Here is a 24,361-nt window from a genome sequence, read left to right on the forward strand (position 1 = left end):
ATGACCTATTTTAAGGATAGACTATTAATGTAAAGGTGGTGGACAACCTATTTAATTAAGGAGAGTCCTAATTGACACATTCTATCAGTTTTTCCCCTTGCTTATGGCTCTACAAATATTGCAAGTCTACAACTACAAACCTGCTGGGATTACTATTTTTGCAGCAGCTGTAGGGCAGCAATTTAGGGACCATAACATTATATTATATTGAGCTCAATAACACAAGGGTTTAGACAAGGTTAGTTTATGAGGGTAACAACTATCAAACTAGAAATTCATCCAGGGCCCCATTATCTTGAAGATTCCAAAAATGACGCAAAGTCCATTTTTATACAATTAATTATATACAATTAGTTAGGATCTCTCCAGCATTGCAGCTCTGCAGCTCTGAATCATTATATCTTAGTATGATATCCCAGGAATTATCCGCTTGCAGTTGAATCACACTCTCTCCAGAGGGCGCAACAAAAAGAAAGTCCATACGTCCATCATCAAAAGATATTTTAGTGTCAGTCAATATAATCTTTTAGATACTTTATTTAACTTCAGCACATTCAGATACAAAAGAGGAGTGGCGCTTCCAACTCCTTCATGAGTCCTTGACAAAGCATGCATACATGCGAAACGAAATTGGCCTACCATAATAGGCGGTCCTCCTTTGTACCTGCATATGCTGAATTGAAATAAAGGACCTAAATGTTTATGGCGAGTTCCGCTGAAATATCACATGATGATATAAGTGGTAAAGTCTTCTGGATGATTGTTGCAAAGTGCCATTTTCTTTACAAAGTCGCCCTTAGGCTTAAAACTGACATTATAAGCCTATAGCTAAATTATTACAATTCAGTCTGCTTCTTGTTTTACATAGATACATAACCTTGCTGCAACTCATACGTGCCAAGGAAGAAGACAGCGGGCTTTACACACTTGTGGCGCAAAATGATGCCGAAATTAGAACACACTCATTTGAATTGCAGATTAAAGGTAAATTAAAAAAAACTGGAAGATCTTAGAGTTAAAAAAAAAAATAATAAAAACAAAACCTGTAAACTTATTTATTTCCAAATGCTCTAGTTCCAGCATTGATATTGCAATTGGCGGATGATCACCACGGATCTACGGGTCACCAGGCTGTAGAATGTCTGGCTAAAGGAATGCCTGTTCCTGATGTGGAATGGTTGGTCTGCAAAGATATAAAAAAGTAAATATTTTGACTTTTATAGATCAGGCCAATGACATTCATACTATGATTTACATTTTTAACAATTAATATATTTTGTGTTACAGATGCAACAATGATTCTTTCTGGTCCGTTCTGGTAACCAATGGTTCGGAGATTACAATGGAGACTCATCAGGACAATGACAACATCGTAAAAAGCCAGGTGAACTTCAAGAAAGTGGAGGAGACAGTGGCGATCCGATGCATAGCCAAGAATGATCTCGCTGCTGTTGCAAGGGAGCTGAAGTTGGTTGCGCCCTGTAAGTTATTTACCGATTATAATGTTGAGAAATGCCTCAATGTAATAGTATTTTATTCAAAGAAAAAGAAAGCGAACCTATTCGGCACTATCAGTAAACATGTGTGGTGAACATATCGTAAAAAGCTAAAAAAAAGGGTCTTTCTCAGCTAAAACTATGTGCGCACAGTGCGTTTTTCGCAGTGTTTGTCGGGTGCGTTTTTGTGCGTTTTTGGGATCAAAACTGCATAACTTTGCTTCCCCAGCAAAGTCTATGAGTTTTCATTTTTGCTGTTCGCACACAACTTTTTTTTTAAGCTGCGTTTTTGAACTAAAAAAAAAATGGACATGTCAATTCTTTCCTGCGTTTTTCTGCGTTTGCCCCCCATGCAATGCATTGGAAAAATGCAGAAAAATGCAGACATCAAAAATGCAGCAAAATGCAACCAAAAACGCACCAAAACGCGGTAAAACGCATGCGATTTTACTGGTGCGTTTTTGTGCGTTTTTGCCCTGGGTGCATTTTTGTGCATTTTTAGCGGCCAAAAAAACGCTGTTTGCGCACATAACCTAACAGTCCCAACCTTGGAAAGGCAAAATTGCACTGTCCATAAAAAATAGATTAGTGTCACCCACTGAATAAAATATAATAGTTTCTTTATTTAAATCCTTTAAAACATACACAAGTGAGGAGAGGGATCGCAGGTGCCATGGATACGTTAAAACGGATCTGTCATCAAACTTCAAAAAATAGATTATTTACATTATTAAATACACTTAATGAAATGGAAGCTTGTCAACTTACTATGAAAATCCATGCCAGAATTGCTGTGTAATCCCAGGTTCCAGCAAGAAGGAAAAACTGGGGAGTTCAAATGTATCGACTCTACCTGGTCTGATTGACAGCGCCTCAGTGTCCCTCCTGCTGCTGAGCTCTCGCCCTGCTCAGTTCAGCTGTCAGTCAGGCTGTGTGGGTGGAGAAGAAATCCACTGTCTCACTGCTCGCTGGGAAAAAATTACAGATATTCCGACAGATTTTTTTAAGTACGCACAGCAGTTTCATCACGTGATAAATATATTTATTACAGTTTGAAGCTTAAATTAGAAACAGATCACCTTTACATTTATTTCAAATTTAAATATATTATGTTAGTTTTATTTTGTATTTTAGACTGGTCTGATTATCTGAATTGCATATTAATCTATTATTTCTTTTCTTTGAAGCTCTACGTTCAGAACTTACTGTAGCTGCTGCAGTGCTAGTATTGCTGGTGATAGTCATCATCTCACTCATAGTCCTTGTCATTATATGGAAACAGGTAAGATACAATATCATCACAGAGATTATCTATCTATCTATCTATATCTCTTTATCTATTTATTCAAAAATATCTAAAAAAAAATGGAGACTCATACCAGTTGAAGCACCTGTCCAGCATTTTTTTTTTTCACCGCTGGAGTGGGGCTTTAAATCTAAGCACAATGGTGCTTTAAATGCCCACAATCTTATACCTCCCTTCCAGCAACTTCAACATCTTCATCTTTTTTTGGCGTTGCTCTGGTCCCAAGAAATCTGCAACTTTTGACTGGCCAGAAGTCAGACGTTATGTCATAATCTCTAAATACAAGTCTATGAGAGCAAGAATGAGACCAGAGCCACACTCTCATAGACTTGTATTGATTTGTAACTTCTGGCATGCTCCATGAAACACTGGAGCAGCTGGCAGGTCACAACTGCAGAAGACCAACGGGAGTCACGTTAATGACAGATGAAGACATTGGAGGGTGATATATTACTAGGGGAAGGGGAAATAAAAAATAACCCTGGAGTGGTGATTTAAGGGAGTAAAAAAAAGTCTGAATTTTAATATACCATTGAAAACGTTTTGGTTCATGGTGTGAACCTTTTTTTTTATGTTCAATCTATTTTTATTGAGAGGATAAAATAATCCAAAAAGTTAACATACAATATAAGTAATGTCATTTGTACAGTATTGAATCCAATTGTTACCAAAAGACCCCTTTACACACTGAGACTTTCAGCGATCCTACCAGCGATCCCAACCTGGCCGGGATCGCTACAAAGTCTCTGGTAAGTCGCTGGTGAGCTGTCAAACAGGCAGACCTTACCAACGACGCAGCAGCAATACGGACCTCCAGAATGACCTAGCTGGTCATTGGGGACGTGTTAAAGCAGCTATTTGAAAAGGAAGTCGCTAACGAAGTCCTTGTAACGGTGTCAAACACACCAATGCATGCTGCACAGCGGGAAACAAAGGACCAAAAAATGGTCCTGAAAGATTTGTAGTGATCAGCAACTTCACAGCAGGGACCAGGTCTCTGACGCGTGTCACACACTGCAATGTCGCTGGGGAGGTCGCTATTACATCACAAAACCGGTGACGTTACAGCGATGTTGTTAGCGATGTTGCAGTGTGTAAAGGGGCCTAAAGGTCAAAACATCTTATAAACCTGTAAACTGTAACAGATTATTGAACAACCTCTCGATTACTTCGAGGCACGTACTGAAAAATTTATGTCAACACTCATGTTGCTAACTATCTATCTACAGCAGATGAAATAAGTATTGAACATATCAACAATATTCTGAGTACATATATTTCTAAAAGTGATATTGACCTGAATTTCCCACCAGATGTCGGTAACAATCCATCCAATCCACAGATACAAAGAAATCAAACCATAAATGGCCATAAATTATGTGCAATAATGAAAAAGAAAAAAGTATTGAACACGCTTTCTGAAATTGAATTAATACTTTATACAAAAGCCTTTGTTGGTGATGATAGCTTAAAGACGCGTCATGTATGGAAAAACTAGTTGCATGCATTGCTCGGGTGTGATTTTGTACCTTTTTCCACATAAACACAACATTCAAATCCTGAAGGTCTTCTTCTATGAACTCTGAGCTTTAGTTTGTTCCATAAATGTTCTATTGGCCAGTAGGCCATTCTAGCAACTTTATTTTCTTTTTCTGAAACCAACTTAGAGCTTCCTCGGCTGTGTGTTTGGGATCATTGACTTGCTGAAATGTCCACCCTTATTTAATTTTCATCATCCTGATAGATGTGAGCAGATTTTTATCAAGAATATCTTGGTACATTTGTGCATTCATCCTTACTTCAATAATATGAAGTTTTCTAGTGCCGTATGCTGAACAACAGCCCCACACCATGTTGTTCACACCTCTAAACTTCACTGTTGGTATGATGTTTTTCATGTGATATCCAGTGCCTTTTTGACTCCAAACATGGTGTGTATTATGGCATCCAAATAGTACAATTTTGGTCTTCTCTGACCAGACCACATCTTCCCAGTATTTTTCAGGCTTGTCCAAATGCTATTGAGTAAACTTCAAACACACTTGAACATGTTTTTTGTTCAAAAATTGAGTCTTGCTTGGTGACTGTGCATACATGGAGATTGAGTGCATTATTTATTATTTATTGTTTTCTTTGAAATACTTGTACCTGTGGATTCCAGGTCTTTTCTGTAGCCCTGCACAGGGGGTCCTTGGCGACATCTCTTCTGATAATTCTTTTCACTCTTTTGTCTGAAATTTTGCAGGTAGCATTCAGTTGTGGCTGGTTTATGGTGGAATGATGTTCTTTCCACTGGAACCTTCATTAGTTTAGAAATTCTTCTGTAACCAATGCCTTAAGTATTCTTTGCAACAATAAGATTGCAAAGGTCTTGAGACAACTGATTGGTTTTACCCATCATGAGACGTTTCTTGTGTGGCATCTTTGTAATGAGACACTTTTTTAAAGGCCATCAGTTGAACCAGCTGATTTTATTTTTCACTAAGTGGCAGGATTGCTTTGTAGATAACTATAGATTTTAGCTGGTGCCATCACTTTCCATGGCTTTTTGCACCTCTCTTTCTGCATGTGTTCAATACTTTTTCCCTGTGTTGTGTAATTTCTCATTATTACACATAACTTAATTTATGGACATCTATGGTTTGATTTCTTTGGCTGTGTGGATTGGATGGAATGTTACCGACATCTGGTAAGAAATTCATGTCAATAGCAACTATAGAAATACATTTAGAAAATTAGCGACATGTTCAATATTTATTTCACTTGCTCTATCTATCTATCTATCTATCTATCTATCTATCTATCTATCTACCAAAGTAATGTAATAGAATGTTATATAATTTGTTTATATTTGGTATTATTAAATATTACACATAAAATATTTTATTTTTTAGAAACCAAGGTATGAAATTAGATGGCGAGTCATAGAGTCAATAAGCCCTGATGGTCATGAATATATCTATGTAGACCCAATGCAGCTGCCATACGATTCCCGATGGGAATTTCAAAGAGATGGACTTGTTCTCGGTAAGAATGAGTTTTTTAATAACTTAATTTGGTATAATTGCATTGGTTTCTGTACCTGTAGTATCTTTAAATGGGATTTTCTAGTGTGAATTAATGTACTTGATTTACTATCATGCAGGTCGAATCCTCGGATCTGGTGCCTTTGGCAAAGTAGTAGAAGGCACTGCGTATGGACTTAGCCGTTCGCAGCCTGTGATGAAAGTAGCTGTAAAAATGCTGAAACGTAAGTTCAAATGATATATCTATCATTTCTATCTATCTAATATAAATGTATTAAATATTGATCTATCTATCTATCTTTATTTAACTGACTATTTTACTGTTCATTTGAGGCTGAATTCAGTTGACCGTAGGTTTCCCAAACTTAATCTCACGGCCTCATATATGCCTATTAGGTAGTCAGATTGAGAAATAGGGACACTCGAATTCAGCCTAATTCTTTTTGGTCATTTTAATTTCATTGATTAATATTTTTCTCAACAGCGACTGCTAGATCAAGTGAGAAGCAAGCTCTTATGTCTGAACTCAAGATAATGACCCATCTTGGTGCTCATCTAAACATAGTGAACTTGTTGGGAGCTTGTACTAAGTCAGGTGAGTAATGACGGTATTATTACAAATATGCGGCCTCAAAGCGTTTCGCCTGTGTTTCAGGTTCATCAGGAGGCATGACTGGGGTATAGATGTCCCTAGATGGTGTGGACACATCTCACCTCTTTTGGTCCTCTCGAATATTGGAGTGCTTTTCTATACATCCACCTATTGAGTTTTTTTAATAATATATCTAATAAAAATTGTACTTTTTAGGAATTTTTTGTTTTGTTAATATTTAATTTGGATTCCTGCCATATCTTGTCTTGTTAGCCAGTAATAATGGTATTACCCATATAAACTGAACAGAACGATACATCATCAGAAGAATTATTAAAATCAGTGGTTTGGGGCTGCATTGGCTTTATTTGCATCAAAATGACCAATGTTTTACACAATTAATGAATTTAGCGAATCTCTACTCACCACAACAATTGTGACTTTTTCGCAATTTTTTTTTGACTTGCAAATCATGAATTTGGCTTGTTGGCTAGTTTCATAGCCAACTAAAACTACTTTCTCTTTTTTAAACTATGTCAAGAGTGGCGGAAAATAATGCAAAGTTTGCAACTTTATTGTCTTGCAAAACTGTTGTGAGACATAATTTGCAACTTTTTTACAATGGATAACTAGAGCAAATCCTTGATACATTTCCTCCTTAATATGTTATTACTAGCAGAATTGGTGTGATACAATTCGCAGGACCAGGTCCAGTAATCACAACTTTAATCTGTGGCCCCTGGATGGGCAAACCCATCTGAAAACCGCCTCTTATCTTGGAGCATCCTCAGCTCTTCTTTTGATTTGTTGACCTGGTGCGACATCATTGTTGCGGTGTGACACACATGTGACGTTATATCTGTTCAGTTAATCAATGGAAGAGGAGTGGATGTTGGCAGGAAAGTGGAAGTTCTTAGGGCTCCAGTCTAGTGGCCATGTAAAATTTTATGCAACCTGCGAATCAATTCTCACTAACTCTAATTGCTAGTGATGGCCTGGGTCATGACAAGTAGATGCAGGTAGTACCTTCTCGATAGTAGTAGAAGGGTTGATCTAGGCCTTTGCCACCCTGTTTAAAGAAAGTGTCCTTCCTAATCAGTCATTGTCCAGCTGGAAAGTACTACTTACGTTTCTTCTATTTCCCTATCGGCTCATTATTGTGTTCTCCCATTTCTCCCCAGTATCAGTTCCTTTAGGTCCCCATTGCTATTCATTGACTTTTACTTTATTGAAAAGACAGTAAATGAAACTCCTTTGAATTTTGATGTAGTGATAAAACTATCAGTGTGTTATCTTCCATAGTAATGTTCTAATACAAGTAATATTTATATCATGTTACTCATTATGTTCCAGGACCTATTTTCATTATTACTGAATACTGCTTCTATGGGGATCTGGTGAATTACCTGCACAAAAATCGGGATAATTTCCAAACTCGACACCAAGAGAAGCCAAAGAAAGATCTTGATATATTTAGTCTGAATCCTGTTGATGAGAGCACAAGGAGGTAAGATATGATCCGTACCCTACTTCTATAATACTGGCTTCACTATGAGCACTTTTTACTGGACTGTGGTTTCCCAAATTCCTCCCAACAATAAATGTTGAATTAGGTAAAAAGAAAATCTGTGACCTGATTCATAAGAATCGGCTACTCTTGTGCAATCTCTCTGCATAGGCTGCCTTTCAATCCTGGCAAGCAACTTAAAAGTATAGTAAATTATTTCTTTACATTTTAGCTACGTGATTTTATCTTTTGAAAACAATGGTGACTATATGGACATGAAGCAGGCGGACACCACCCAATATGTGCCAATGTTAGAGATGAATGAGGCTTCCAAATATTCTGACATTCAAAGATCTCTGTATGATCGACCCACATCATACAAGAAGAAACCTATCTCAGGTAAATTCTTTATAAAATAACATAAATATATATTCTTCCCATTTTACATATTGAAGATAGATAAATAGATAGAAAGATAGATAGATAGACAGATAGATAGACAGACAGACAGACAGGCAGACAAATAGATAGATAGATAGATATCCAGGCTCTAGAAGACATCATTCTTGAAGAATGGAAAAAAATAGATGTTCCATTATATCGCCATCTTCTTCATTCCCTTCCTAGAAGACTTGGTGGTTTCCTTAAAAGTCATGTCAGTAATATAAAGCACTAGATGTAGTAGTTTTTGATGTAGAATGTAATAATTTTTGCATCAATTAAATTGAGTAAAAATGAAGAATTTATAGTGAAAGTTATATTATTAACTTTATGGGTTATGAATCTCAGCCTTGTCAAACATTTTTAAATTGTTTTTCTCTTAAGTGAGATATTGATTCAAATCTTACTTTTCAAAGGGGGTGTACTTATTTATGCTGACAACAACACTGTATTATGTGTTTATCATATTAGATATGAGTGTAGCGGCTAGTTAAGACAGACAGACGGATGGATTGATAGATAGATAGATAGAGAGATGAATAGTTAAATAGAGAGAGAGAGATAGATAGAATATAGTGATAAATAGAAAAGATAGATAAATAGATATATAAAATGTTGCACACCATATGTAAAAAAGCTTCACTTCACAAAAATTGTTCTCATAACCTTTATGTCTTTTCTTTCTAAAGAAGTGAAAAACCTCTTGTCGGATGATGGATTTGAGGGTCTGACTCTACTGGATCTACTCAGTTTCACATACCAGGTTGCCCGCGGTATGGAATTTTTAGCATCTAAAAATGTAAGTACAGTACACAGAGACAAATCCTCTATGTACCATATAATATAAAGTCCCTAATCTCACTTGTGTTGCTTATGTCCCCGCAGTGCGTACATCGTGACTTGGCAGCTCGTAATGTCCTGCTGGCACAAGGGAAAATTGTGAAGATCTGTGACTTTGGTCTAGCTAGAGACATCATGCATGATTCCAATTACGTATCAAAGGGCAGTGTATGTATCACGTCTACCCACCATTTACAATGTAACATAGAGGGAACAGTATAATTACTATGACCACGCTTCATTTTAGAGCAGAAATGATGGGTGTACATTGAGTTCAAAGTACAGTAAATTACATGTCATTCATCTGCAGACCCTAAATCACTCATGGCGTTGAGCCTCTTGTACAGAACCACTCCCAAAGTTTACTAGATCTGGTCATAAAATTGAAATACTTGTGTGGAAACAGTTGGTGTCCTCTGGTTGATATTGAGTTTACGATGTCTTCTTCACAGACTTTCCTCCCGGTGAAGTGGATGGCACCCGAAAGTATTTTTGACAACCTCTACACAACTCTGAGTGACGTATGGTCATTTGGTATCCTGCTCTGGGAAATATTCTCTCTTGGTGAGTAAATAATGATGATGCATGTGAGAATATTAGTGTTTTTGCTTTTTTTGATGCCAACATATAAGCAGTTATTGGGGCAATAACGTCTCATCATGTGACTTTTTCTTCCGTGAAGCTTTTCTAAATATGTTTTACATACTAATAGAAAAGTCTTTACAATTTCCTGTATTTGTAGGTGGCACGCCATACCCAGGAATGGTTGTAGACTCCACTTTCTATAACAAGATTAAAAGTGGCTACAGAATGACAAAACCTGATCACGCTACTCATGAAGTGTAAGTATAGAAACTTCCACCAAATACCAGGCAGCCAGCACATAGTCTTTGTTATGATCATACATCTTCACAATATGGTTGTTCTGTATCTGTAGGTATGAAATTATGGTGAAGTGCTGGAACAGTGAGCCAGAGAAGAGACCCTCTTTTTATCATTTAAGTGAAATAGTCGATAGCCTCCTTCCTGGGGAATACAAGAAGGTAATAATATATCCCATGGACACTGTTTTTATATTATACTTTACACCAGCCCAAGCAAAAGAAAATGTAGTGCTTGGCCAACTATGGGTCCCCAAGTGTCAGAAATTGTAAGTCATTGTCATTTCTTGTAAATAAGCTAAATACTGAATCTTGGAGGTATGCTTCTCTATACATGATGTTCTGAAAACTTGGAAAAATAATTTCAAATCTGGCCATAGATATTGACAATCTAGTGATTATTTGCCAAGCCAATATTCCACCTGATCCGTTCATTAGTCTAAGGCTAGGGATGACTGCAGTTACGTATTATCATTTTACTTATGCCTTTTATGTTTCCTTATGGCAGTGTATTGTGTCACAGGTTTGGTATACATTGTAGTGTAGCATTACAGACAAATTGCAGAACGATACAATGCAAACACAATAGCTTGGTATGAATAACCTACATTAATGACATTAAATATCCTGGCCATATCTGACAAGTAGGAACTGCACATATTATCTAAAATCATCCAGCAACTTTGGAGTTAAGGCTGCAGCAAGAGTCAGAAAGTATCTAGCAGTGACCAAGGGGATGCTGGGAAGCAGGGAGTGTGTAGTTGCCTCTGCAAAAGGGAAGGAGTTTCTGTTGGTCTTTCCAAAAAGAAGGAGCAGTGCTCAGAAAAGTGTAGTGTATGCATCCTGAGAAAAGTGAAGCTACTGAGATCTGCCAGTCCAGGACAGAGACTGTCAGGAGTGGAGAACAGCTCAGGATAGTTCAAAAGCAAACTGTTGTGCAGCAGAAGTATAGAGAAGAGTGACCAGCACAGTATTCACCCTTGCCCTCACCTCACTGCAATGATAAGATACAGTGTTCTGCTCTGTATACATCCACTGTGTAAGGAGAAAGACTGTGTAAGGAGAGAAGAAAATCTGTGAATAGCCTGTCTTATATATGTTACTCTGGAAGCCTTGTGTGAAAATTATTAAAGCCTTCAATCTGCTATTGCCTAGAACAGTGTTACATAGCTGTGTGTTTGCTGGAAACTGTTACATCACTTCATGTAGAGAAGATGCTGGTAAAGTGTGCCCTGATTTAATCCTCCATATTTCCAAACAACTCCCTTCCAAACAACACCATACAGAGTGGTGGACATACAACATGCACAACAGAATTTTATTCTGATACTGTCATTGTCACTATTTAGATTTGAAATGTGTATATTATATGAATTGAGGGGTGGTTGGCTGCTGGATATTACTGGAGCCTCTGATTGTGATGTAAGGTCATAGATGCTTAACCAAGTGAAAGATCAATTCACTTATCCACTTTATCCTAGAAAACAGATTTTCTTAGTAATAGTATAGTATATAGTATAGTATAGTATAGTATATTGTCTTAGTATAGTAATAGTGCCTGAATTTCCCTACATACAGTAATAATGGCCTCTTAGTCCCTCAACATACACTAATAATGTGCCCTGATTTCCCTCCATATATACAGTGCCTACAAGTAGTATTCAACCCCCTGCAGATTTAGCAGGTTTACACATTTGGAATTAACTTGGCATTGTGACATTTGGACTGTAGATCAGCCTGGAAGTGTGAAATGCACTGCAGCAAAAAAGAATGATATTTCTTTTTTATTTTTTTTTTTAAATTGAGAAAAGTTTATTCAGAGGGTCATTTATTATTCAACCCCTCAAACCACCAGAATTCTGTTTGGTTCCCCTAAAGTATTAAGAAGTATTTCAGGCACAAAGAACAATGAGCTTCACATGTTTGGATTAATTATCTCTTTTCCGACTAATTAAGACCCTCCCCAAACTTGTGAACAGCACTCCAAGGAAGGAGCTCTGGGAAGATCTCATGGCAGTGGGGACATTGGTTTCAGTCAATACCATAAGTAACGTACTCCACCGCAATGGTCTCCGTTCCAGACGAGCCCGTAAGGTACCTTTACTTTCAAAGCGTCATGTCAAGGCTCGTCTACAGTTTGCTCATGATCACTTGGAGGACTCTGAGACAGACTGGTTCAAGGTTCTCTGGTCTGATGAGACCAAGATCAAGATCTTTGGTGCCAACCACACACGTGACGTTTGGAGACTGGATGGCACTGCATACGACCCCAAGAATACCATCCCTACAGTCAAGCATGGTGGTGGCAGCATCATGCTGTGGGGCTGTTTCTCAGCCAAGGGGCCTGGCCATCTGGTCCGCATCCATGGGAAGATGGATAGCACGGCCTACCTGGAGATTTTGGCCAAGAACCTCCGCTCCTCCATCAAAGATCTTAAGATGGGTCGTCATTTCATCTTCCAACAAGACAACGACCCAAAGCACACAGCCAAGAAAACCAAGGCCTGGTTCAAGAGGGAAAAAATCAAGGTGTTGCAGTGGCCTAGTCAGTCTCCTGACCTTAACCCAATTGAAAACTTGTGGAAGGAGCTCAAGATTAAAGTCCACATGAGACACCCAAAGAACCTAGATAACTTGGAGAAGATCTGCATGGAGGAGTGGGCCAAGATAACTCCAGAGACCTGTGCCGGCCTGATCAGGTCTTATAAAAGACGATTATTAGCTGTAATTGCAAACAAGGGTTATTCCACAAAATATTAAACCTAGGGGTTGAATAATGATTGACCCACACTTTTATGTTTAAAATTTATTAAAATTTAACTGAGCAACATAACTTGTTGATTTATGCATCTGTTAATAAATCCTGCTCTTGTTTGAAGTTTGCAGGCTCTAACTTATTTGCATCTTATCAAACCTGCTAAATCTGCAGGGGGTTGAATACTACTTGTAGGCACTGTAGTAGTAATGTCTTCAGTTTTTGAACATAGTTTCACACAGCAGCCCCCCACCACAAACACATACAGTGATGGACCCCTCTGTGCCCACACAGTACAATACCCTCTCAGACACAGTAAGATTACACCTACAACCACCCACAAATAATATGATTCCCACCTAGAACCCCACACACAGTTTAATGGCCCCACAGTCCCCCATGCAGTATAATTGCTTAATAGACCCCCACATGGTATGATCACCTCAGAGGCCCCTACAAGTACTGACTTATACTGAAAAAAATAACCCCACATCATGGAAAGTCCAACAGTGCAATCAGCGTCCGAGCGTAAATAATGTCACTCTGATGACCTGTGTGTGCTTCTGCCAGTTTGTATTATGTAGACCACAAGCCGTAGGCAATCTGCGGATTACAGAATTGAAAGCAGTAAGTTAGACTATGGCTTTAAAGGGGTTCTCCGAAGGCAAAGTAGGTTTTCTCCTAAATCCCTATCTATTTAGTGCCATAATCTAAAGTATTTTCTGATTTTCTTGCATAAAAAAATTCCCTACCATTCCCTAACTGCTAAACAATTATTTTCCCTACTTCCTTTTTGCTGAAGGTTCATGCATGCTGCCCCAGAAAATTACATCACTGGTCTATATATGTGGGGTATTCTGACACTGCTCTGGTGCCAGCTCATTACTACTGAGTTGAGCTGACAGCAGAGTGTGCTCTCATTGTGCACATTGCACAGAGCCCATCTACTGAAACAAGCCTCACTGATGACGCTTCATTTCAGTGAGGGGGTAAAGGCTGCGGCAGTCACCATAGCCTCTGCCCCCTGATGACACTTTGTTTAAGTATCCCACATATACTAGGATTCTGAAATGAAGCGTCATTAGACAGGAAGTAGGGGGGAAAATAGAATAGCAGTTAGTATAGTTAGGGAACGGTAGGGAATTTTTAATGCAAGTATATTAGAAATTAGTTTAGATTATGGCACTAAATAAATAGGGATTTCAAATGAAAATTATTCTGCCTTCAGACCACCCCTTTAACTATATCGGTTGCTGTGCACAATACAGTTAAAAGTGTTGGTCTGTGTGACTGGGCACAGGGCAACCGCTCCCTCAGCCTTGATCGGTAGCTGTACTACCAGGTCACTGTTAGGAAAGGGAATGATTGTAAGAAGGAGATACAAGGCTGAATGGTTCAGTGGTGTAACATTTGGTGTTAGATGTTAATTCTGTACACATTGTAATTGTACACTGATAAAATCTGTATGTTTTTACCCTTTATAGTGTTATGAGAAAGTTCTCCATGACTTCTTAAAAAGTGACCATCCTGCCGTCACTCGCATGAGAAGTGATAGTGACAATTCGTACATCGGAGTGACCTATAAGAATGAGCACAAAATGAAGGACAGAGAAAGCGGCTTTGATGAGCAAAGACTTAGTGCTGATAGTGGCTACATCATTCCCCTGCCAGATATTGACCCAGTTTCTGAGGATGAATCCGGCAAGAGAAATAGGCACAGGTAAGTTATCCACGGTTATTGATGTTATGGCTGGTTTTAAACATATATATATATATATATATATATATATATATATATATATATTGGCACTTGCCAATTGTAATTGTTTGGGAGACTGGTGAGTGCAAGGCTTGTTCTTGGAGTAGGGCTTATATTTTAAGCATACTCTGTAATACCCCAAAAAATCCTACTAGGGCTTATTTTCAGGGTAGGTCTTATTTTCGGGGAAACAAGGTACTCGTAACCAGTGCAATACACTCATTAAATGAAATGAATTAAAGCGATACCTTTCTCACAAAATGCAGTAGCCTTGCAGCCAAAGCTGATGACTAATTAGCTCACATCACATAAGACTACGTCCTGATCACTGTGTTTGTATATACATTTTCTGCAGTGGTCATCCCACAGGGCTGCCCATAGATACAGGTACACTATTTTAAAGATAAACTAGGCAAAAATATCATGTGTCTATACAAACTGATATTAAAAAATATCTTAACGATATAAGGAATAAATCAAGATTTATAGAATTGCATCTATTAACTGCTTTATCATATTAATTTTTCAAACATTTCTGTATTTATATTTATTTTCCAGCTCCCAAACGTCTGATGAAAGTGCAATTGAGACAGGATCCAGCAGCTCCACATTTGTGAAGAGAGAGGACGAGACCATTGAAGACATAGAGATGATGGATGACATTGGTATAGATTCATCAGATCTAGTTGAGGACAGTTTCCTTTAAGATCCGTGTCTCTGAAGTCATTTTACTAATCACATCATGAAATGATACAGAAAAGACTGTGAAGTCCAGGGATTCTATTTTTTTACTTAAAAAACCACTTTGTTGCAATGGACAACATGAGATTGGGCAGTTTTGCCTTGCCAACCATACACCAAGAGCACAGGTACCAGCAAGGACATATTGCCTTTTTCAGAAGCCGCATTTCTAGACTCTTGCCAATGCATTTTATCAAACGGTACATCATAGCATCTCAATATATTTTTCCTATATATATTTTTTTTACATTTGTGGACGGACGTGAGAACAGTGGCTTTGTACTTCAAGGGCATTCTTGATTCCAACAGACACCAACCCGCAGCTGAATTTCATCAATGTATTTATGTAAATAATGAAGAAATGGACGTATTTTTTGGACTGACTACAAGAGACCACTCGGGATTTCTACGTGCTATATTTTGTACCAGGAGCTGCTGTTATACAATTGTCAAAAACTTTTTCGAACCACTTAAAGGGAATAAAGACATCTCAGAACATATGCATTTCATTAAATAGGCAAATATAAAGAGAATAGGGCGAGTCTATGCCCCAATCGCCATTGGCACGATCCTTAATGTTGTTTTGTGCAAGTAACACAAATATCAGTATTAATACTCGATGATTTTGGTAAATCATCAATACTATTATTTCTAATCAAACTGACTTTAAGGACTACCTTAACTAACAGGAGGCTGTGGGTGATGTTTTTGTGCATTAATATGGTACTTCTTACAGATTAAATAATGGTTAAAGCAGAATAATATGTAACAGAACTGACTTTTGATTTAGCAGAAAAGTATTGACCCCCCTAGAGTCTCCATAGTAAGTACAGCGGAAATAGATTGTGATTTGTTCTAGCATAGTATCTAAAACCCCTAACTACATAGATTTGTGTCATTTTTTAAGGTGGACTGGATTATTCTGATTATTCTCCATCAACTATTTGAGAATCTATAACTATATCTACAAAATGTTGGAAATCTCTCATATTTATGACTCCAATGAGTACTTAAAAAAAAAAATCTCTCAATTAATGACTATGGTGAATTGGTTATATGAGTCTTTATAGTTCTATTAGTAGGGGGTTATTGACACGTGAGAACATTTGAAAATGTTATTGTGGTTCTTAAAAAATATAGTAGGACCATTATCCGTTATCAGTATTATATATGTATGTATGTGTATACATATACACACACACACACACACACGCACACACACACACGCACACACACACACGCACACACACACAACAAGCAATCTTTGGTAAAATTCCTTTAGTCTAGCATTGAACAGAAGATGTCACCAGATTTGTCCCTTATAAGCCACCATCAGTGATCCCTTATATACAGCATTCTAGAATACGTTATATAAGAACACAGGCTGATCTGTATAACATAAAAAAGATCTTTTATTATACTCATCTGAGGGGCAGTCCAGTCCAATGGGCAACAATGGTCTCGGTACAGCGCCTCTTCTCTTCCTTCCATCGCCATCCTCCTTCCCAGCTCTGTGTGAATGACGTGTTCTACGTAATCCACACAGAGGCCTCCGTTGTGCTCTTGCACCCGCGCTCTTTCTCTGCCCTGCTGAGGGCAGAGCAAAGTACTGTAGCGCAGGTGCGGTGAAAGCTCAAAGACCGCCTGAGCACTACAATACTTTGCCCTTAGCAGCGCGAAGAAAACTGTGCATGCGCAGAGGCACAACGGAGGCCTCTGTGTGTATGACGTAGGATATTTCATTCAACATGGAGCTGGGAAGGAGGATGGTGATGGAAAGAAAAAAGGAGGTGCCGAACCCGAGACCAGCAATACCCTTTGGACTGGATCACCCCGCATCTGAATATAATAAAATATGTTTTTTACATTATACAGGTTGGTCTGGGCTCTTATATACAGTATTTGAGAATGTAAGAGCTCACTGATGGTGGCCGCAGCTTATAAGAGACAAATCTGGTGACAGGTTCTCTTTAATCAGATCTGATTTTGATTATTGAGTTGCCATCAAAACATGCATAATACTTTCATGTATTTGTAGACAATATGCAGCAAGGCTGGCCATTGTGCAAAGCGGACATACAGTGAACCCATATTTTTATTAGGAGAGTTACCGATTCTACTGTTACCAGATTGTTTTGCATTTCTGTGCCGGATTATCAGACTTTTACGACAACAGGTTGCTAGAATAAAGGAATTTTATTGTATTTAAAAAAACTTATTGTGCTACCTTAAAATGTCCCTCAAGAGGAGCAGTGATACCCATCTTGCACATATGGGAATGTCATATACGATCAATTGTATACATTTTTGCAGTTTATGAAATAGTTCCTTCTAACCATTAACCACATGTGAATACAGGTTCTTATAACACAATCCAGCTGATATGCAATAGAAACTGGAAAATGGTTCAAGGAACCGATTGAAAAAGGACCAAATGTATTTTTGTCTATCAGTGTTCGGATTGTGACTTCGTTGTACATTCCACCAGCTATTATAACGTTATTTGTTGTAGTAATGGAAAAAAAATACTGCCGTATTGTATTATCATGGAAAATGCAATCCCATATGCTCCAGGAAACAGGAATCAATACTTTTTAATGGGTTTTGCATCAAAAAGTCCTACTCTGTTATGAAGGACGTAAGCTAATATGATGTTATACATCAATCTGTATATTTTATTACAATATAGTCCTTAAATACTGCCAAAACAATTATGTTAAGCTGTATCACTGCCTTTGTTATATGTGTTTTGACTGTGATGTACTCCACAGATGCGTTAACTGTTGCACTTTTAAATGTCCAAAATTATATTTTAGAATAATAAAAACCTATGTGTTTCTAAGATGGAACAATGGACGTTGAGTGAATGGACCTTATTTTGCTTTATCACAATGTTCTTGATATGCCTGTAGACTAATCTTGTCAGTTCCCTTGGCTCTAAAGTCTCCTGTGCATGCGTATGATAGTATGTTTAACGTGATAGATTCCCTTTATTGTGTGGACCCCATTCAAGGACCGTGCAGTGACTCTCATTGACTCAGCAAGGCTCAACTTAAGGCTGTTAGTGAATATGAAGCAACAAGTGTATGCAGTAACACATTGCACATCACATTTGAATCACAGAGCTTGTCAGTTAAAGGTGATTGTTGAGGCACAAAGCTTGTTGGTTATGTGGCACCCCTAAGGCTTCAGTCGTTACAGAGTATTGCACCCAAATTTGGGTGTAATGCTAAACTCGGATCCTGAGGAGGTCCGTCCCGGTTTCACTACTTACATACTCAAATACACACCAGGTTGCCCTGTTCCACTGGGGACTGGGCTAGGGTTGGCTAATAAAGGGGTTGCCTACACAGTGGCATTTACAGGATGCCCTCATACAGGGACCCCAGTCCCACTAGCTTAGGACCAGGCAGGGGGAGGAGCAACCAGCAGGGGGAGTCAGGAGCCAACACAACAGTTCGTTCTCCAGAAGGAGAGGAAAGGTGCAGACGTCTTTCACAGGTGCTCCGGTGGGAAGGAGGAAAAGTTCACACTTTTGCCGTGGGGTCCTGCTCCCCTCGAATCCGGCACCACACAGGGTGGCCGGACCCTAGGGAAGATCATACTTCACATTGGTTTTCCATAATCTGCCTGGACGGGGAAAGCTTCAAGCTTCCCTGGCCACACAGCGCCCTAAAGCACAGTGCCAGAGAAGATCTGGGGTCTTGTATAAAGCCAGACCCCATAGTGGCACCTGCATATAGGGACGAGTACTACTCGTGAAAACCCGGGTCCCCATGTAGCTTCAAGCCAGGGGATCAACTGCACAGGCGCTTCAAGGAGGGAACCCACCGAACACCACACCGAACTGATCTCTAAAGGGTTCTGGTTCGACGGAGCCCATGACAGCAAGTGACCGGCATTACCTGGGTGAGCGGCACAGCACAAAAAGTGAGTAAACGACCTGGAACCGCAGCCATAGACTGTCTCTTCAGTCCCAGTACTGCCACTTCGCGCTTCGGTGCTTGCCATTACTACTCCCCTCATCATCCTCCCCTGGGCCCACTCCACCTCTGGGGAGTGATACCATCCATTGGTGCTACCATCATCCGCCCCGGAGGACAGCAGCCTGGCAGCATACCACAGGTGGCGTCACGACATTGACCTCACTACTACCCCCAACATCTCTCCCCTGCCATCTTCTGTACGCCTTTGGGCAACGGAGCCAAGCTTGGCTGCCCGTGACAACGACAGTCGACGGCCCGGCGACGGGTAGGTTAACTGCCTGCCCCGTGGGGCGCTACAGTTACATATCAGAGTTGAGGTAAACAGTGTGTGGGATACTTGTCAGAGTTGAGGCAAAGAGCAAGTCCTTTACATATCAGAAAAGAGGCACAAAGCTTGCCAGTTACACATTAGCTTGTTGGTTAATTGTCAGAATTGAGGTACATAGTTTGTGGATTACTTGTCAGCATGTACTATACACATCAAAGAGGCACAGAGCTTTTCTGTTACACATGAGAGTTGAAGCACAGAACTTGTTGGTTACATATTAGAGTTGAGGTACACAGGTTTTGGTTTACTTGCCAGAGTTGAAGCACGCAACTTGTCACTTACACATCAGAGTTGAGGTACCCACTTTGTGGGTTACTTGTCAGAGTAGAGGTAAAGAGCATGTCCTTAACACATCAGAATAGAGGCAAAAAGATCGTCAGTTACACATATGTGTTGAGGCACAAAGCTCGTAGGTTATGTTGCGGGCGGGGGACAGACCACGGCAGGGGGGCTGCTCGGGATGCTCGGATCCGGGCGGCTGCTATGGCTCGAGTGGCAGCCGGACCCGGGCTCGCGCAGCAATCCGTCGCTCACAACTGAGAAAAATGGGGATATTTTACAGGGGAGAGTTTGTCAGTGACGCCACCCGTGGGTTGCGGTGATTGTTGGTGACACTGCCGCTGCCTTGGTATGGGGTGCCCGGGGCTGATGGAGCGAGGCAGCAGGACGGTATCCCCTCCACGGGTAGGGGAGGTGTTGTCCCCGGGCCCAGGTGTAGGTGGAGTGCTGGGACGGAGTCTGCAGGGCTGGACTGGATGATACCGGTGTACTTGGGTCCCACACACTGGTGGACAGAACAGGGGCCCTTCCTCCTCACTTTGGTATTGTTGTCTTGTGTGTTGACTAGTCCACATTAAACGGGGTAAGTCCGCTCCCGGTGACTTTTCCGTGGGAGCTGTGTCCCGCGAGATCTGACCCATGGGATTTTTGTAGGCACTTGCAGATGCCCTATCCCCCACATTGGGCTTCCGTCTCGCTCTATCTGGGCTGCTAGTGGGACAAGACTTGGAATCTTGTCCCCTGCTGGTTAATTGGAAAGGTGCTTGCAGCTGTCCTCGCCCTAGGGTCCAGGTACCCCGACTGTGCACGGCCTCCAGACCAGATTCCCGCAGTCAGCATTGGCGGGCTACAAGCCTGCCCCGGTCCACTTAAGGTCTCCTGCGACCGGATCTCTGTCGCCTGTGGCCCTGCTCTGCCGTCTGCCACCTAGTCAGCTGAGGTAGTTTGGTAGTCCGGGAGCTACAACCCCCACTACCACTTCACTCCTCTCACTTCCACTGTCTCACTCTTTCTCTAACTAACTTTTTCCCGCCCCTCGACACCTCAGGATCCTAGGTGGGCATCATCATCTTCCTGGCCCCGCTCACTGGTGTGTCCCTATTGTCCTGGGGGGGGGGTGACTAGGCTTTTGTGGCTGGTGTATGTACCTGTGTGGGGTATCTTGGAGGGCCAAGGAGGAGGGAATCCTGCATCTGGAAGATGGATGCTGTCTTCTGTGACAACCTGATTTTGTCAGGGCGTCACAGTTACTCATTAGAGTTGAGGCACACAACTACAAAGCTTGTGGCTTACTTGCCAGATTTGAAGCATACCTCTTGTTGACTACACATCAGAATTGAGGTACACAGTTGGTTACTTGTTAGAGTAGAGGCAAAGAACATGTCCTTTACACATCAGAATAGATGTACAGAGCTTGCCAGTTACACATCAGAGTTGAGGCAAAGGTCAATTGCCTGGCATGACAGCATCGAAGGAGGATACCAAGGGAGTAAAGGGAAGGTGAGTTTTATCATTATTATTATTTTTTTAAGTGTGTGTGCATGATGGGGGAATAAAATGATATATACCAGGATGTGGCCGGGATGGGGACATATGCCAGGATTGGGACAAGATGGGGACACCTACCAGAATGTGGACATATATGACAGGATGGGGCCATGATAGGCACATCTACCAGGATGGAGACATCTACCAAAATGGGGCTATGATGAGAACATAAATACCAGGATGGGATTATGACGGCAACATATATAGCAGGATAGGGCCATGATGGGGACATATGTACCAAGATGGGGCCATGATGGAGACATATATACCAGGATTGGGCTATGATGGGGCCATATACCAGGATGGGGCTAGGATGTAGACGTATAATCCAAGGATGGGGCCATGATGGGGACATATATACTAATATGGGGCCATACATACCAGGATATAACCATGATGGCAGTCATACACCAGGATGGGGTCATGATGGGGACATATACCAGGATGGGGCCATGATGGGGACATATACCAGAATGGAATACATATTTACCAGGATGGGGAAATATTTACCAGGACATGTGGGGGGGGAGGGGGGAGCTCAAACTTTGCACCGGGGCCCATCAGACTCTAGTTATGCTACTGGTGGTTATGTGCTGCCCCCATGCCAGCAGCCCTGGCTGCTCGGATCCGGATCCGCGGTGGCTCGAGGGGTCTCCGGACCCGTGGGTCGCGCGACCACTCGATAAGAGGGGGACAATGTACAGGGGGAGAATTGGAAAATTCGTGACGCCACCCTCGGTGCGTGGTAATGTGAGGGACCACCGCTGCGGTTGGGGTGCCCGGTGACGATGGTGTGGCAGCCTGATATTTTAACCCCTCCGTGGGTAGGGGGTTTGTGTCCCGGGGCACGTCGGATGGTTGGTTAATGGGTGCCGCTGGGTTAGGAACAGGTGTATTTCAGTGTACTCACTCAGTCCATGAATAACAACACCGACAGCTTGTGAACCGGCATTCTGAGCACCACTGCAGCTTGTAGGGAGCACGCTTGGGTCCGTGCCCTTGATGTTGCTGTTAGCCGGTGGCCCTGTCCTTGGCACCTCTGTCTCTGTTGGACCCGTGGGTATAAAACTCTTCGGGTCCCGCTCACCCGTATGGCTAACGGAGTGAGCTTGTTCTCAGGGTTCACGCGTAGGATTTCTTTGGCTTGTATTGGGAAGGTCCTATCCCATCGGTGTGCTAGTACGCCGATTTTGGAGTGGGTTGGAGATGACACTTGAAGTCTTCACCCCTGTCGGTTAAATTACCGGAGCGCATGAAGCTACTTTCCGGCCTAAGGTCCACATACCCCATCATGCCCTGGCCCCTGCCCGGTCATAGCTCAAGGCCGCCAGCCACCCTCCTCGGCAGTCCGTGCCCCTTGACACTGTCCCCTGCGACCGGGGTTCCAGCTCCTACCAGGCCCAGACCAACGTCTGCCACCTAGTACACAGGAGCTCTCTTCCGTGGCCACTCCTCACGAGAGTCACCACTTCACCTCCTCTCCTTTCATTCTCAACTCCTCAGCTCCTCAGCTCAAGCTCAACTGTCACTTTCCTCACTTTCCCCTTACCAACGCCCCATGTGGGCGGCCCTATTCCCTTCAGGCCCCCCAATGGTGTGTCTGGCAGGTTAAAGTGGGAAGTGTTCCTAGGATTTTGATTGGCTAAGCTGTTAGCAACACCAAAGGACCAGGATCCTTAACCAAGGAGGGTGGATACTGTGCAGAAGGGCAGATTGCACAATACCCTGTGACGACCTGATAGGCCAGGGCGTCACAGTTACATCTTCTATATTGAACAGAAAGACAATTACACGGCTTATGTGAGCCCTTCATATTTTCAGTCACTCTCCCTTTCTTCTGTCCCCTGGTCTCTTTAGTGCTTTACCAATACTCTAGCCTGGCAAGTCTAGTATTCTTTCACTAAAGCCAGCTTTACACCTTACAATTAGGTGTGCGATCTCGTATGCGATGTGACACGCCCAGGTCGCATATGCGATTGAATGAGATTGCATGTAGGTTGTTCATTTGCTGTCACACGTGCGTTAGTAGTCTATGTTAAATTGATCAATTTTGTGTGCGATCCTTTAGATCATGTGTTCTGTGCCGTATGCATTGGGCACCCTTTTTTTTTTTTTTATTTATTGACTTGCCAAGCGTGTGTAATGTGTAGGGATGCGTTTTTACTATGTCATCTGCCATTCAGCTCTGCTACATGGCCGCTGACAGCAGCCACAGACAGCCATGTAGCAGAGCTGAATGGCAGATGACAGCAGACACAGACAGAGCCGCACTGTCAGAATGAACTCGGGTGAACTTCACCCGACTTCATGGTCATGCTGCGGCTCTGTCTGTGTCGCGTCCTGATTAGCGGTCACCCCTGAAGGACTCACCGGTGACCGCTAAACTCCTGAGTAAGTGAATTGAGCAGCCCTCTCTCATATACTCACCGATCCCCGATCCCAGGCATGGCTCTGCACGGCATTCACACTGCTCCGGCGGCTTTTACTGTTTTGAAAAAGCCGGCCACCCATTAAACAATCTCGTATTCCCTGCTTTCCCCGCCCATCGGCGCCTATGATTGGTTACAGTGAGACATGCCCCCCACGCTGAGTGACAGGTGTCACACTGCACCCAATCACAGCAGCCGGTGGGCGTGTCTATACTGTGCAGTGAAATAAATAATTAAATAATTAAAACAAACGGCGTGCGGTCCCCCCCATTTTAAAACCAGCCAGATAAAGCCATACGGCTGAAGGCTGGTATTCTCAGGATGGGGAGCTCCACGTTATGGGGAGCCCCCCAGCCTTACAATATCAGCCAACAGCCGCCCAGAATTGCCGCATACATTAGATGCGACAGTTCTGGGACTGTACCCGGCTCTTCCCGATTTGCCCTG

General features: G+C 41.5%; 1 protein-coding gene across 2 annotated transcripts in view; it reads left to right on the top strand.

Moving 5' to 3' along the window:
• The window catches only part of PDGFRA (platelet derived growth factor receptor alpha), a 41,226-nt gene extending 23,028 nt beyond the window's left edge, over nt 1-18,198 (top strand). For both annotated transcript variants that reach the window (XM_075347039.1, XM_075347040.1), the window contains exons 8-23: nt 869-984; nt 1,075-1,201; nt 1,288-1,481; nt 2,684-2,778; nt 5,697-5,829; nt 5,948-6,052; nt 6,313-6,423; nt 7,774-7,927; nt 8,160-8,326; nt 9,058-9,167; nt 9,254-9,376; nt 9,661-9,772; nt 9,951-10,050; nt 10,146-10,251; nt 14,329-14,564; nt 15,162-18,198. In XM_075347039.1, the coding sequence (XP_075203154.1) occupies nt 869-984; nt 1,075-1,201; nt 1,288-1,481; nt 2,684-2,778; nt 5,697-5,829; nt 5,948-6,052; nt 6,313-6,423; nt 7,774-7,927; nt 8,160-8,326; nt 9,058-9,167; nt 9,254-9,376; nt 9,661-9,772; nt 9,951-10,050; nt 10,146-10,251; nt 14,329-14,564; nt 15,162-15,309 (2,137 nt within the window). In that variant the 3' untranslated portion in view covers nt 15,310-18,198. The remainder of the gene's footprint in view (nt 1-868; nt 985-1,074; nt 1,202-1,287; nt 1,482-2,683; nt 2,779-5,696; nt 5,830-5,947; nt 6,053-6,312; nt 6,424-7,773; nt 7,928-8,159; nt 8,327-9,057; nt 9,168-9,253; nt 9,377-9,660; nt 9,773-9,950; nt 10,051-10,145; nt 10,252-14,328; nt 14,565-15,161) is intronic.
• The last annotated feature ends 6,163 nt before the right edge of the window (nt 18,199-24,361 follow it).

Source organism: Anomaloglossus baeobatrachus, chromosome 1 (assembly GCF_048569485.1).
Source record: "Anomaloglossus baeobatrachus isolate aAnoBae1 chromosome 1, aAnoBae1.hap1, whole genome shotgun sequence".
Taxonomy (NCBI): Eukaryota; Metazoa; Chordata; class Amphibia; order Anura; family Aromobatidae; genus Anomaloglossus; species Anomaloglossus baeobatrachus.